The sequence below is a fragment of the Diceros bicornis genome, chromosome X (assembly GCF_020826845.1).
Source record: "Diceros bicornis minor isolate mBicDic1 chromosome X, mDicBic1.mat.cur, whole genome shotgun sequence".
NCBI classification, from domain to species: domain Eukaryota; kingdom Metazoa; phylum Chordata; class Mammalia; order Perissodactyla; family Rhinocerotidae; genus Diceros; species Diceros bicornis.
Genome location: NC_080781.1, coordinates 123,458,120 through 123,473,209, shown reverse-complemented (window position 1 = coordinate 123,473,209; position 15,090 = coordinate 123,458,120). Strand labels below are relative to the sequence as shown.

The window sequence follows — 15,090 nt, the reverse complement described above, 5'->3', positions numbered from 1 at the left end:
TGAAAAGCCGAGGCCTCATATATTTTAAAAAAGCTTAACCCCAAACCACTTATTTGAGCCATGGCAGCCAAGTTCTTCTATGAGCCAAGCTCTTCCACCGTGAAAACTTCCACCGAGTTCTTTGATGGTGACCAAGGGCCAGCCACTCACCAGTTTCATATTTGGTTCTTGACAATAATGTTGTTTATTTGCTAAACCAAGAAAGTTGTGAAAGTGAAACACATCCGTGAAACCTCTTTTACCTTAGAAACCCAGTTGTCTTGGGTGTCTTTATTGTACTAGGTTGGGGGAAGTCCTCAATAAATTGTTTGGTTTAATGAGCAATCCCACTGAGAATTGGTATTGAAAAAGAGGTCACAAGGCAGAGGAGTCCAAGAGAGGTGACTCTAATTGGTGGCAATCTCCAGAATTGGAAAGCCACCCCTTCCCCTGAGAAAGGGAAAGTGACTTTTCTCCGAATTTACAGTAGCTCATGGCTCCTTGGATCACTCACAGGGAGTTGACTCCTAGGCCAGCGTTTGTCCTTTTACTCATGTGCCTTTTGTTCAGTGAATGGTTTCTCATTAGTAAGAATGTTAATTTGCTATAAATTATTGAGGTGATGTATTCCACATCAAACAAATTATTGGATTGTGTGTTTTCCTTTTCCTTGTTATTGTCCTTATCAGAAAGAGAATGAATTATTGAAACTTTAAGGCAAGGTCATTGACTCAAACTATGGATTATCTATGTAGGAGACAATTTTGCTAATACTTGATGAAAAAGCACAAAAGCACAAAAAGGCTAGATGTGCTCAATTTGTATTCTTTTGGAAATGATTTTTCAAATTATAGATGTAATATATGCTTGTGTAGAAGGTCTAGAGACTTCAGAAATATATAATAAATTTTAAAATCACCAAAAATCCATCTACCTGGAATTACACCCACTGTTAGCATTTTAGTGTATTTCTAGTTGTACTTTCCTCACTCCCTAGCTAGACTGGACAGAAGGTCTAGGTGTCTCTGCTGTACTATTGCATAAAATGGCACAGAATAGCCTGGTAACTGATAGATTTCAAAGAGTAGACCTGTGAGCTTCCGCTAGTGCACTCCTCCCAGAGTCAGACCTTGCTTGGATGCTTCTCCCTTTGATGACACAGTAACTGATGTTTGGACAAGGATTTCACTAGAGGAGGCAGGTAAGAGGTGCCAGTTGGAAGCATGGTGAGAAAGGAGTAGAGAGAGAAGCAGGACCATACTCAGTGCACAAAGGAACCTGTATAGCCTCCTACTCAGAGGGTAACTTCGTTCCTTCTCTAAATGTGGCATCTACCCAACAGATCCAATTTGTTGTTTTCACTGTTCCCTCTTGGCTGTTAAGTGCCTGCCTCTCTCAGGATCCTTGTGAATTGAGGATATGTGCAAGTAACAGAAGAGAAGGCCTATTTTTTTTTAATTTATAGGTAGAGGAAAGGCCCTCTCCCCTCCCCCCTTCAGAAACTTCAGGCCTGTACTTCTCACCTTGAGTGCCACCTTCAATCCTCCTAGTGACTAAGTTGTTTTTCTGGAGCCTAGTTTCCAACCACAGGTGGGAAACATTAGCCACTGAAAACAGTGTAGCTGTGTGTATTCTTTCCTGAAAGAAGAAGGGTTCCTGTTAAACCTCACCAATAGAGGAAGCCATGCAGCAACAGTCATTTTGAAAGAGGCACTAACTTTTTGGAAATGGCCATTGTGATGGTGATAATGGTGGTGCTGCTGGTGGTGGAGGTGATGATACATACGAAAACAGCCATAGCTACCAATGATGTAAAGCTTACTAGGACCAAGAATTGAGCTCAGCTCTTTTCATCTATCTCACTTAATCTTCTCAGAAACCTTATGAGATAAGTACTACTTTTATCTCCATTTTACAGATGAGATTGATTATTCCAGCATTCATCATTGTACTTGATGTCGCACACTGAACTATAACCTTATTACAGTCATCATCATGCTTGTTGTCACACACCGAACCTTACACTTCTCCAGCAGTCATCTTCTTGCTTGTAATCTCACATTGAACCTTAAAATCATTCCAGCAGCTATCTCACGCTTATTGTGTTAGACTGAACCTTTATCTTATTCCAGCCTTCATTGTCATGTTTGTTATTTTGCACTGAATTTTTTTTGTGAGGAAGTTTGTCCCTAAGCTAACATCTGTTGCCAATCTTCCTCCTTTTGCTTGAGGAAGATTGTCCCTGAGCTAACATCTGTGCCAGTTTTCCTCTATTTTGTCTATGGGATGCCACCATAGCATGGCTTGATGAGCGGTGTGTAGGTCTGTGCCGGGATCTGAACCCACGAACCCCAGGCCGCTGAAGCAGAGTGCACAAACTTAATCACTATGCCACTGGGCTGGCCCTTACACTGAATTTTAACCTTATTTCAATAGTCATCATCATGATTTTTGTCTCACACTAATCATTATCCTTATTCGAGCAGTCAACATCATGCTTGTTGTCTCACACTGGCCCATAACTGTATTCCAGGAGCCATGATTATTCTTGTTGTCTTGTTGTTAAGGACACTGAACCTACACATTTTCCAGTTGTCTTCATCATGCTGGTTGTATCACGCTGAAACTTCACCTTATTGCAGTGGTAATCTTCATTCTTGTCTCACTGCAGTGTAATCCTTTGAAGTAGTCATATTCATGCCTGTTGTCTCACATTGAATAATTGCCTTATTTCAGCATTCATCATCATGCTTGTTGTCCTACACTGAAACTTAAATTTATTCCAGTGGTCATCCTCACAGTTGTTATCTGACACTGAACATTAACCTTATTCCAGCAGTCAGCATCATGCTTCTTGTCTCACCCGAATGTTGCCCTCATTCCAACAGGCATCTTCCTGGTAGTTGTGTCATCCTGAATCTTAACCTATTCCATCAGTAATATTCTCCATTGTTGACATACTCTAAACCTTAACCTTATGCCAGTGGCCACGTTAATGGTTGTTGTGTCACACTGAACTTTAACTTTATTCCACCAGTAATCTTGTTTGTGTTGGCTCGGTGAAATTTAACTCCAGCAGTTGTCTTCATGCTTCTTGTTGCAAACTGTAAATTCACTTTATTCTGACCGTCAACTGAATGCTTGATATCACACATGAAACAAAACATTATTCCACTGGTCATCTTCCCACATTTAGTCTCATACTGAATCTTTTTTTTTTTTAATTTTATTTATTTATTTTCCCCAAAGCCCCAGTAGATAGTTGTATGTCATAGCTGCACATCCTTCTAGTTGCTGTATGTGGGACGCGGCCTCAGCATGGCCGGAGAAGCAGTACGCTCCTGGGATCCGAACCCGGGCCGCCAGCAGCGGAGCACCCGCCCTTAACCGCTAAGCCACGGGGCCGGCCCCTCATACTGAATCTTAACCTTGTTCCAACAGTCATCATCACGCTTGCTGTCTCACAAAGAACTTTAATCTTATTCCTGTGGTCGTCATCATGCTTGTTGTCTCACACTCAACCTTAACCTTATTCAAGCAATCATGTTCCTGACAATGTTTGACACTTAACCCTATGACACTTAACCTTCACTTTATACCAGTGGTCATCTTCAGGTTTGTTGACTCACACTGAACAGTAGCCTAATAGCAATGGTCATCTTCATGCTTGATGTCTCACAACAAATCTTATCCACATTCCAGTGGTCTTCTTCCTAACTGTAGTCTCACACTGACCTTAAACTTCTTCCAGATGTCGTCTTCACGCGTGTTGCCTCACACTGAAGCTTAACCATTTTTGCAAGTCATCTACTTGCTTATTGTTGCACACTGAACCTTAACCTTATTTCAGCAGATGTGTTCATACAAACTGTCACACTTTGAACCCTAACCATATTTCCACAGTCATTTTCAGGTTTGTTGTCTCATCCTGAACTTTCATTATAGCAGTCATCAACAAGCTTGTTGTGTCACACTGAACCCTACCTTTATTCCAGCAGTAATCAGCATGCTTGTTTTCTCACATTGACTATACCTTTATCCCAGCACTCAACTTCTAGCTTTTTGTTGCTGAAGAATCACCTTAATCCAGTGGTTATCTTCATGATTGCTGTATCACATGGAACAGTAACCTTATTCCGACAGGCATCTTCACGCTATTGTCTCACTCTGATCCTTAACCATAGTCTATCAGTTATTGTGTCACACTGAACCTTATCCTATTCCTGCAGTGACCTTCTAGTTTCTTGTCACACTCTAAGCCTTTACCTTATTCCAGTAGTCATGTTCACGGTTGTTGTGTCACACTGAACTTGAAACTTATTCCCCAGTGATCTTCTTGTTGTTGCACACCAAATCTAACCTCATTCAGCAGTCAGCTGGATGCTTTCTGTCTCACACTGATAAATAATTCATTCTGGCATTCATGGCTATGCTTATTGTGTTAAACTGAAACATAATCTAACTCGGGCAGCCATCTAATTGCTTGTGTTGCCCAGTGAACCTTAACCTCATTCCAGCAGTCATCTTCAGGATTGTTTCTCACACTGAGAATAGCCTTAGTCCAGGGGTCATCTTCATGCTTGGTGCCTCACAGTGAACCGTACCTTTACCTGGTGAAAATGTCCTGCTTTTATCTCACATTGAACAAGTGATCATCTTTGTGCTTGTGGTTTCAACCTGAATCTTACCTTTACTCCAGTGGTCACCTTTATGTGTATTGTTTCATGCTGAACCTTAAAATGATTCCATCAGTCAGATCGATATGCTTATTATCAAACACTGAACCCTATATTTATTCCAGGTGTCATCTACGCTTGTTGTCTCACTCTGAACCTTAATACAATTCATGTAAGTCATTTAAAAAAGTAAATGTGACCGTATCTGTTTGTCGCTGAACATTTAAAAGAAAATGATCTGTCCAATTGCTATAGTTTAAAAAAATAAGTCATTTTTCCTTTCTCTTTTAGGGAAAAAACTACAGCACAAATTAACTCAGTAGAGAGTTAGAGAGTAGTGAAAACAGAATTACATTGAAAATATAATTTAGAAAACAAATGTGCTTATTTTAGGTTAATAAGTATGATATGTAATTGTTGGTAACAAAAGCCAACAAGAATGAAATACAGACATTTGTATACCACCGTGTTTGCATGCCTCAAAAAGACAACAAAAAACGTGTTAAACTTTTCCAAGAGACGAATATACATATAAATAGGAAAAATTGTCCCTTGTTTATTTTTACCCCCAATTTTTTTCTATATTCAGTAATAAAAGTTTTTACTTTTTAAAAGTAGATGACAGCTATCAGTACAAATTTCTCATTTTAACAGTCACTTTTCATTTTATAATACGCAAGTTAGGTATAAATGATGCATGTTTAAATGGAACAATTTAATGTCACAACCCTTGTTGCTTTAACGTAACTAGAGAAGATTGAAAGCTAGCCCTGTAGCATATTTTACTGTGGCAGACACACTGTGTTACCCTGTGCTAGTCTGATAGACGCTGGTCAGTGCTGCCGTGGTAGCAATGTTAGGTGGCATTCCTCGTTCCTCTGCTTTTTCTTCTTGAATCTTGGGAACACCAGGCACATCAGAGAAAAAGTTCATTCAGTATTTTTCTATAAAGGGTCTTCATGAAAGGATTACTCTACATTTATGAGGTTTGATTACGCCTTCTGATTCTGCAGACTCATCTGTCTCTGCAACTGCTGCTACCTGAACAGTTTGCATTCGTGGCGACTGAATAACTGATGGCTGTAGTGTCTCAATTACGCCCTGGACATGTACCGTTTGGCCTTAAGGTAGCGGCACTAGAGGTAGAGCTGGGGAGCCTCTTCTCATGCCTGATCCAGCTACAGAAACCTGAGCTAAAGTAGAGTTTGAATTTTGATCAGTCTGGGTCTGCATATGAGCAGATTCACTCTGCCATAGAATCTGTTACACAGAATCTGTTTCATCCTGCTGGGATTCAATTGTTTCCATGGTCATTTGTCTTAATATATTTTTTCCTGCCATGTTTGCTCATTATTAAGACATTTGTAATCAAAGCTTTGCTCCTTTCCCTTTTTCTTCTTCATCTATCCCTCCGTGATGTGATTTCTGTAGCAGATCTGGTCACTGATTACAGACGGGAGGAGGTGGAGAGGCCCAGTCCACCGCCCCTTGGGAGCAGGGCTGCTGCCCAGCAACCAGGCGCACGCGGCCCCTTGTCGCTCCCACATCAGCTCTGACGCGCAGCGGCGCTTCCCCACCAAGCTGGGACCTGTAAGTCATTTTTATGCTGTTGTCACACACTGGACATTAACATTATTTGCGTCTTCACCTTAATGTTTCTTGTGTCCTGATCAGTAACAGCTGCAGGTATTATCATCATTCTTGTTGTCCCACATTAAGCCTTAAACTTACTCCACTGAACACCCTCATACTTTTTTCACTTTTAACTTAAACTTATCCCAAGGTCAGCTTCCTGCTGTCTTACACTAAACCTTACCCTTTTCCAGGCTGTGAACTTTGAATCCTAATGGGCAACTGTAGATGAAACTGGATGCCCAGCACTCTCCTAGATCAGGTCTCCAGACTGACTGTTTAACCCCTACTATTCCTCAGCGTCTCAGAGGGCACGTACCTGCAGACTGACTCAAAGGCAGGAAAAGGCTAGGTTACAGAAATTGCACATGCTTGATATCAGAATTACTAAATCCCTGCATCATATGGAGCTCCAATCAAATATAATTAGCCCAGGGACCACTGGGCTGTGACCTAGAAGCAGACCACCTCGGTACAAGTTTATTTTATGAGGTTTCAAATCAAAAGACACTCAAATCCTACAAGTCCACTTTAAAGCATGTATTGTTTAGTCCTTGAGGGAAAAAAGTCATCATAATATAAGGTGCAGAGAAGAAAGGGAAACCTTGAATAAGTTTGGTAAAGTGAAATGCAGAGGATTGTTCAAGGCTTCCTAAATAAAGTTCTGATAAGCAATGCCCCTTTGGGAAAATGCAAGTGACCCTCTGAGAAGACCAAAATGACAAATGGGTTCAGACTACAAACAGCCAATGGCTTTTAGCAGAGAAAAAAGCAGAGTAAGACATTTTCTTGAGGGCACACCAACTTCATACTAAAGATGTTAGGCAGCTAAATCCTATAGCAACATGCACCTATACTGTGAGTAAATGACTTGTACTAAGAGGCTTTCTGGCATCACATGGAAGAATTGAATTTTCAGTCCCACCTTTACCAACAGGGGTGACCCTTACCCTTGTGTATGGGGCATGATCTTGTTGATGCTCTTAATCTCAGGGGCCTTTAACAAGGTGAATGTGAATGTAGTGGTGTGAGGAAGTTAAGATAATGCCCTCTAAGGGGAAAACCAGACTCCAAAGCTTGGAGATTCTGTTGTCCAGAACTCAGTGCATAGAGAAGGTCTGAATGGAACCTGAAGATTGCTGAGGCAGATAGAGGGAACATCCTGGTTTGAATTCATCCCTCTCATGGAAGGCGTTGCGGACACAACAGAGAGAGATTTATTCAACTTCTATAGTTTTTCAGCAGCTGGAGTGGTTGAAGGATAAGGCTGAAGTTGCTTTTAGAGGGGTGGCTCGGTTTCTCTAGTTCACTCTTTTGACTTCTCTAGAAGTGTGAAATCTGGGTCAGTTTATGCAGGAGTCAGAGCAGGGGCTTTGATAAGACTGAGAGAAAAGGTATTTTGTTTTGAAAGGGAGTATGAAGAAGCGAGTGGTTTAAGGGATATAAAAAAAGTCTGGCGTGAAGAAGAGTATTATTCATCCTGGACATTCTTCCCTTCAGCATGTAGCACTTCAAAATGCAGGCCATAGTGAAAGGTGAAGATGGTGAGAGGAGTATGCAGGAGATAGATGATCATGGATGGAATCCGGCATTGCCCCGTTGAAGGGAAATTCCGAGCGCAGCAGGAAGTGGTCACATACAATCAACATAGACTACTAATATTGTTTATTTCAAATAAAAATCCAGAGGAATTCTTCAGTGACTCAGTAGTTTTATATCTTTTGCATGTAAACTGGTTCTCTAATATATGAATCAGGTTTCCAGGTAATCCTTGGAGATAAAATTTTGTTTTTGAAAATCGGTGTATCATGTCTGTTGGGGATTGTGATGGGTTTCACTTATTCAAAGGAAAGATATGTAATAGTTTAATATCTTTGGATCCCTAAAAAATGTGACCTTAGGTCTTGCTAGATGTCTGAGAAGTCCTGTCTGACAATGCAATCTAAAAAAGGCTAGACAGAGACTAACCTATATATCACTCTGGTGAGAAAAGAATCTACCACTACCCCCACAATCCCAGTAGTTAAAATTCCAGAAGTGGGGGGCTGAGTAAACTGATTATTGATGCTAAGGGTAGACTAAGAGATGAGCTGTCTTCCTGCCCATTCCATATCTGTTACAGAGGCCTAGAAAAGAAGCAGGGGCTACCCAAGGCTAAAGTGTGAGCTTTTGTTATTTATGAGATTATTCAGCCCATATCACAAGGTTAGAAATGAGACAGGGTTTCAGCAGGAAAGATCATGCAGTTTCCTGCAGGTGACCGAGACTGTTTCTCTTCCGAACGTCATGGTGACTGCAGGTGCAAGAGGGCAAAGTGTAACATCTCCTCCCCCACCTGATGGTGAGCCACTTGGGGGCTGAGTCACCCATACATTACCTTGATTTTGGCCTAGACAACCTCCTCAGCATGCTGTGAAACAATCCCTGTTGATTCAAGAGGGCCTGTTGCAGAAACCTCAGAGTGCCCACTGCAGCTCCTCTCTGTTTTCAGGAGGACAGACCACGATGGAATCCCAAGGGAGAGCTTTCTCAGCTTGGTATGGAGAGGCCAGGTCTCTCCTAGGTCCTTCAGCTTCCTGCTTTCACTGCCAGCCTCGATAGCTGGGCAGCTATTGACAATTGCTATGTAACATCCATAGAACATATCCCCAAAAAACCTCTTACCAAGGAAATGGGGAGTACAAAAATGCAGGGAAGCAGAAATGGGGAGCAACCCAATCTCTTCTATGCTACTGCCTATTCACAAACACTAAGAACACTCTTAAAGACATTAAAGTGATTGAGAGGTCCAAGGCTGTATTCTAAATTTGTACCTTACAAATAGAATCCTTATTTTCCAGGGTCTTTAGGATACTTACCAAATTTTATCAAATATAAGTTTAAAAAAAACCTAAATGAACTTTAAAAGCAGAAAAAGAATGAACCTCATTTTCTAATCACAATGCAGCAAAACAAAAAATTAAGAAAATGGAAATATTGTACAGCTCTTGGGTCAAAGAGGAATTATGGAAACTGCAAAAACAATTTTGAAATCTTCAATAATAACATCGTGATGGTTCGTTTTATGTGCCAACTCGACTGAGCTAAGGGATGCCCAAACAACTGGTAAGACATTATTTCTGGGCATGTCTGCCAGGATGTTAACAGACGAGATTAGCATTTGATTTAGTGACTGAGTAAAGAGATCTGCCCTCACCAATGTGCGTGGGCATCATCCAATCAGTTAATGGCATGAATAGAACAAAAAGGCAGAGGAAAGGTAAATTCTCTCACTCTGTTTTTCAGCTGGGATGTCCATCTTTTCCTGCCCTCGAACATCGGAGCTCCTAGTCCTCTGGCTTTTGGACTCTGGGACTTACATCTGTAGCCCACTAGTTCTTAGGCCTTTGGCCCTGGACGGGGAGTTACACCATCGGCTCCCCTGGTTCTTACGTCTTCAGACTCACACTGAATTATACCTCCAGCTTTCCTTGTTCTCTAACTTGCAGATGGCAGATTATGGGACTTCTCTATCTCGATAACTGTCTGAGCCAATTCCTATAATAAATTTCCTCATGTATCTATCTATCTATATCTATATCTATATCTCCTATTGGTTCTGTTTCTCTGGAGAATCCTGACTAATACAAACATTACATATAAAATCTATCGAATGTGACTAAAGCCATATTTAGAGGAAAATTCATAGCCTTTAATACTTTTATCGTTAAAAAATAAAGAATTAAAATACAATTTGCTGGATATTTATTGAAAGCCTATACTGTGTAGGGCCTGGACAAAATATATTTCATTTAATCTTCATAGTGCTTATGAGGTAGGTACTGCATTTTGCCCTTATCTTTCTGTAATGTTCAGAAGTATATTAGGCACATCCACACAATGTTCTATGATATCTGTTTCCAAGAACTATTTCACATATTTCTTGATTCAATGCCACAAATATTTATTAGTGCTTATTACATATAGGACACTGTAACAAAGAAATGAATAATAGATGTTCTCTACCCTGTAAAATCCAGTCATGTGTGTTTAAGATATAGATGAGGGGGAGGATGCAGCTCATATTATGATTGCAACTAACCCAACTAGCTAAAATTGACTGTATTAAATGCTAAAAATGATGTATAAAGCCAGCACCATGGTTGCAAAGAGTAAAGTGATTCCAACTTAGGGTGGGGGCAGGAGTCAATTGTGGTGCTTGTTGCCACTGCTCAGAGAAGCAGCTCTAAGTTGTTCAAACAGTTAATGTGAGTGAAGCAGAAAGAGCATATACATTTCCACTTTATTAAAATATTGCATAGATACACAGCAGTTGGGCACATCCATTCTAAGGCACTGTTCTGGTTTGAATGCAATTCCACAAGAGAGAAAAGAGAAGCCATTACATTCCGTATTTTTCATCTCTACATTCAGACTCTTCCCACGTTACATGTTTATTGCTACTGGGATCTCAATTTTAACCCCACACTTATAGCAGCATAATAAAGAGACCTGGATGACAAGAATTAAAGACACATCCTGGCTCTAGCACTTGATATCATTTGGCACTTAATTACAAACTCTCTTGCACTGTTCTCCATTTGTTTCCCAACTCTTGTTTAACTAAAGATATTATAAACTAGTTATGAACCTGACCAATGAATTAATTTCTTTAGTAGTTTCCACTAAGCCTAGAACAGGACTACTTAGGCACATGGTAGATACCCCCCAAATACTTATATTAAATATCACTTCCAAGAACTTCAATGGAATAGAAAAAATATACTTTCCCTAATTCTAGTTTAAGGAAAGGATGACTGGTATCCTCACAAAGGGAAAATACTTGAATATCCTATTGTATTTTATAACAAGGAACTAGGATGAATTAATATTTTCATGTATTATCAGCTTTAACTGACAAAGAGAGTTCTTTCCTTGCTAACAGGAATTTGAGTCATTAGCATGATTATATGAGAACATTTACATACGCAGCAATGTGTGTGTGATTATAAGTAAAATTCAAACAGGTTGAGAATCACTGAGTAACTTATAAATTATCTGAATTAGTGACCCTCACCTCCTTAAAATGATGTGTGAATGCATATGTGAATGTGTGTGTGTATATATTACATAAAAAATGTATATGTATAAAAATTTTTCATAATACCCTTGAAACAACTGGAGATAACTAGGCTTGGGAGCAAGAAGATTATACTGATAGCTATAGGAATATTTGTTAAAGGCAGTGTGTGCCAAGAAGTATTTGCAGAATACTACTTCTGTGGGTTATTACTAGGTGTACAAGAAAAAAGTTCTGGAGTCAAACAGGCTTGCAAAACATTGGGCCAAAAGAGGTACTTTTTCCCCCTCTCCGGGAGGATCTCTCAGAAACTCTCATGTGCTGATGTGCACTGTGAATTTAGAGAGGGGAAATAGCAGGAAGGGATTCCCAAACTTATTTGCAGAATATCTTGTAGAACTAAATGTTTTATGACACACACTTAGGGAGACATGGAATTAGAATGGGTAAAATTTAAAAAGTTCTGAGAGACATATAGTTGAATACCAAAGGAGAGTAAAAAGCAACGGACCACTGGTTCCTCAGTAAATCTAAATTAAATTAGATTCTACTTGTATGACTTCAACTGTCAAATGGATTCTTCCACATCCAGCTTACTTATTCTGTGAACAAAATAAATCATCAACTAAACAGCATCACCTCAGACTGCCAACTATGCAGACTAGCAAACTTGGCAAAATTCAAAAGTAAAGGTTAAAATCCTAATTTCCTTAAACATAAAAAATGTCAATGGTATTAACCCAGTTCTTACTAGGCAAATGAAATCCTCTTCATCCATGTGTTCCTGACACATTTATTATTTGACAAAATACACTGCCTCCTTTCTTTGCCACTTGGGACACATATAAAGCTTTGAACGAACATAATCACCTATAATAATGACAGTAGAATACTTATGGTGCTGTTATAAAAGATATGTCAGATAGGCATGATTATCCATTATATTGACTCTACCCTGAAAAGGATTGTCATCAAAGGATTGTTATATACTTTATGCTTACATCTATGATACAATTGGCTTGGGACCAAAATTTTTCATTGTAATAAAAAAATAAGAATTGTAGAGACAGAATAAATCAAATTTAGGAAAGTTGCAAGAGTATGAATACTCTAGAATTCATATGCCTTGGAAGATGGGTTTTTAAAATAGTAAAAAAAAAAAAAAAAAAAAGCTGTTCTTATAAGCTCAAACAAAAAGATTCTTCCAAGACAAACAGGCTGCTGCAGGTTAGGATTTTTTTTTGAGTTACTGTCAATTTCTGTAGGATCTGTTTCCTTTAACAATTCTTAAAGAAGTCCTCTAAAGTGAGTGACTTGGTGCATAATAAGGCCTGCTCTCTGTCTGAAGCTTTTAGAACAATGACTACACTTGTATGGCTTCTCCCCTGTATGAATTCTTAAATGAATAACGAGGCTTGGTCTCTGTCTAAAGCTTTTCCCACAATAATTACATTTAAAAGGTCTCTCTTCAGTGTGAGTTCTCTGGTGCAAAGTAAGAGCTGTCAGTCTACTAAAACTTTTTCCACAATTAGGACATCTATGAGGTTTTTCACCCGAATGAGTTTTCAGATGTCTTTTAAGACTTGATCCATGACAAAAGCTTTTCCCACACTCAAGGCATTTATAAGTTTCTTCTTCAGAATGGGTTCTCTGGTGCCCTATAAGGTGTGACCGCCGAGTGAATCGCTTTTTACACACAGTGCATTCATAGGGTCTCTCCCCTGTATGAAGTCGTTGGTGTCTATAAAGGTCTGAACTACGAAGAAATCTTTTTCCACATTCAGGGCATTTATGAGGTTCCTCTCCTGAATGAATTCTCTGGTGTCCTGTAAGTTGTGACTTCCGAGCAAAACATTTTCCACACTGAGAACATCGGTGAGGTTTGTCTCCTGGACTCTTTTTCTTATGCGGTCTAGGGTTGAGAGGTTCTTCCAAATTGGAGCTCTCAGGTTTCTCTCCTGCAGAGGGGTTCTGATGATCTACCAGTTTTGTTAAATCTGTCTGTAAATCCTCTGGGGGGTTTTCCCACTGATTTTCTAACTGTACATAGTCTTTTTGCAAAATGGGACCATGGAGAGCATTCCCCTCTAAAGTAACACAAAATGGATACATATCCTCCAGTTTTTTCTGTTTTGAAGTATCTTCTTCATTTTCTATCCCGATCTCAAAACCTGAGAGAAGAAACAGAAACTGCAGCTGTCACTGTGTCCCACAGAGAAAAGAACATGAGGGAAAATGAAGACTTATATTAAACCACTAGTGGGAATACAGAAATTCCTAAGTAGAATCCAAAACTCTTTACCCTGATTCAGGTTGAATTTTTCTTTTCTTTCTTCTCTAGTGTCAATAAACAATTACTTACCTATCTTGGAATCAAGTAATTGTTTAATTTCTTTGGAATCTTGTAGTTCCTTCACCCATGCCTCTTCTCTATGCTCCAATGGAAAGCTCATGTCAAGCTTTGGTATTGGATATCCTGGCCATAAGAAAGATGAGAAGCATAATAGTTGGAATCATTTGGTTTCTGGTTTTGGTTTTTCCAGAGTTCAGGCTGATATCTTGGACCTATGGCCACTTAATATCTACTTCCTCCTCAATTACTATTACTTCACCTGGAATATCTTACAAGAGTCTTTTTTTTAAAGATAAGAACAAAAGAAAAATGAGAGAACACCCCTTAGTGCTCAATCCAAAGCTATTCTCCTCTAATCTATGGAAGGGGAATGAATCAATTCTGTGCTGAAATCAATGCACGAAATTACTTCTGTATCTATTTTGATAATAGATTTATTTAGGTTAGAGCCAAAATATGACGCAAATCTTCATAAGGTTTTGGCATATTAAAACTGAGAAATGCTGCTATTGAGTACCAAGTGAAGAGAGAGAGGTAAAAGTCGGAGTTATGAAATTGTTTACTGGAATAATTTCAGTTGAGATTTTCAAATTAAAATGGAAATTGACTGGGTTGGCAACCAGCAAAAGCAGTCTTCATGTTTGCTTTAGCTGAAGTCTAGAAGTGGATTCTCTTGAAATTAACCCAAATAACTATCAAACAGTATTCCTCACTGTCAATCTAAGGACAACCGGGAGAAACATCCACCCTCCCTGGCCCCCTGTGTCCTACCACCCCTCTCCTCAGTAAGAGCTGCTGTGGCTTGCATCCTCTTTCCTTCCACACTCCATCCTTGCCTTCCTCGGCTCTGGCAAAGTATACTGGTCTACAGTCAAGTGTGGGTTGAAAATTGCTGATTTGAGATCAAAATGCAGAATGATGTTTAAATATTAGCATTATTAAAATAAAATTAGCAAGTCAATTTGACAGAAATTTAAATTTAAAAACATTGTATCAAAACATAGGAAGTGGACTAAAATACCTTATTTTATATTTTCATGGAAAAGAGATCTTTTTAAGATTAAGAAACAAAAATGCATTTCAAATAAAATTCTGTTTAAATTCATTATATGGTTTTTGTTGGGATATCAAAGCCAAGAGTGGGATGAAAGGGTAACATGGCACAGGTCAAATAAAACTGGTGGTCAAATATCAAAGGAAAGCTGCCATTAGGTAAAGGTGGGAACAAACTGAAACTTGAAGTAAGCAGAGAGTAGCAAAGGCCTAGGTGTAAAATGTTGATTTATAATCTAAATGTAGGGAGGGAGATAGACTTCCAGAATGATACCATGAAAAGCTCTGCAGACCTACTTCCCAATGAAATTTGTGAAAATTATTAAAAATAAAAAAAT

General features: G+C 39.2%; 1 protein-coding gene and 1 pseudogene across 3 annotated transcripts in view; both read right to left on the bottom strand.

The window, feature by feature from the left end:
• Positions 1–5,356: 5,356 nt before the first annotated feature.
• On the bottom strand, positions 5,357–6,134 carry LOC131400612 (cAMP-responsive element modulator-like; annotated as a pseudogene).
• Positions 6,135–12,516: 6,382 nt separating this feature from the next.
• Positions 12,517–15,090, bottom strand: part of ZNF449 (zinc finger protein 449) — a 29,898-nt gene continuing 27,324 nt past the window's right edge. For 2 of the 3 annotated variants that reach the window (XM_058536811.1, XM_058536812.1), the window contains 2 exons: positions 13,709–13,822; positions 12,517–13,517 (listed from right to left, as the gene is read on the bottom strand). In XM_058536811.1, coding sequence (XP_058392794.1) covers positions 12,634–13,517; positions 13,709–13,822 — 998 coding nt within the window. In that variant the 3' untranslated portion in view covers positions 12,517–12,633. The remainder of the gene's footprint in view (positions 13,518–13,708; positions 13,823–15,090) is intronic. The other variant, XM_058536813.1, reaches the window with a different exon arrangement.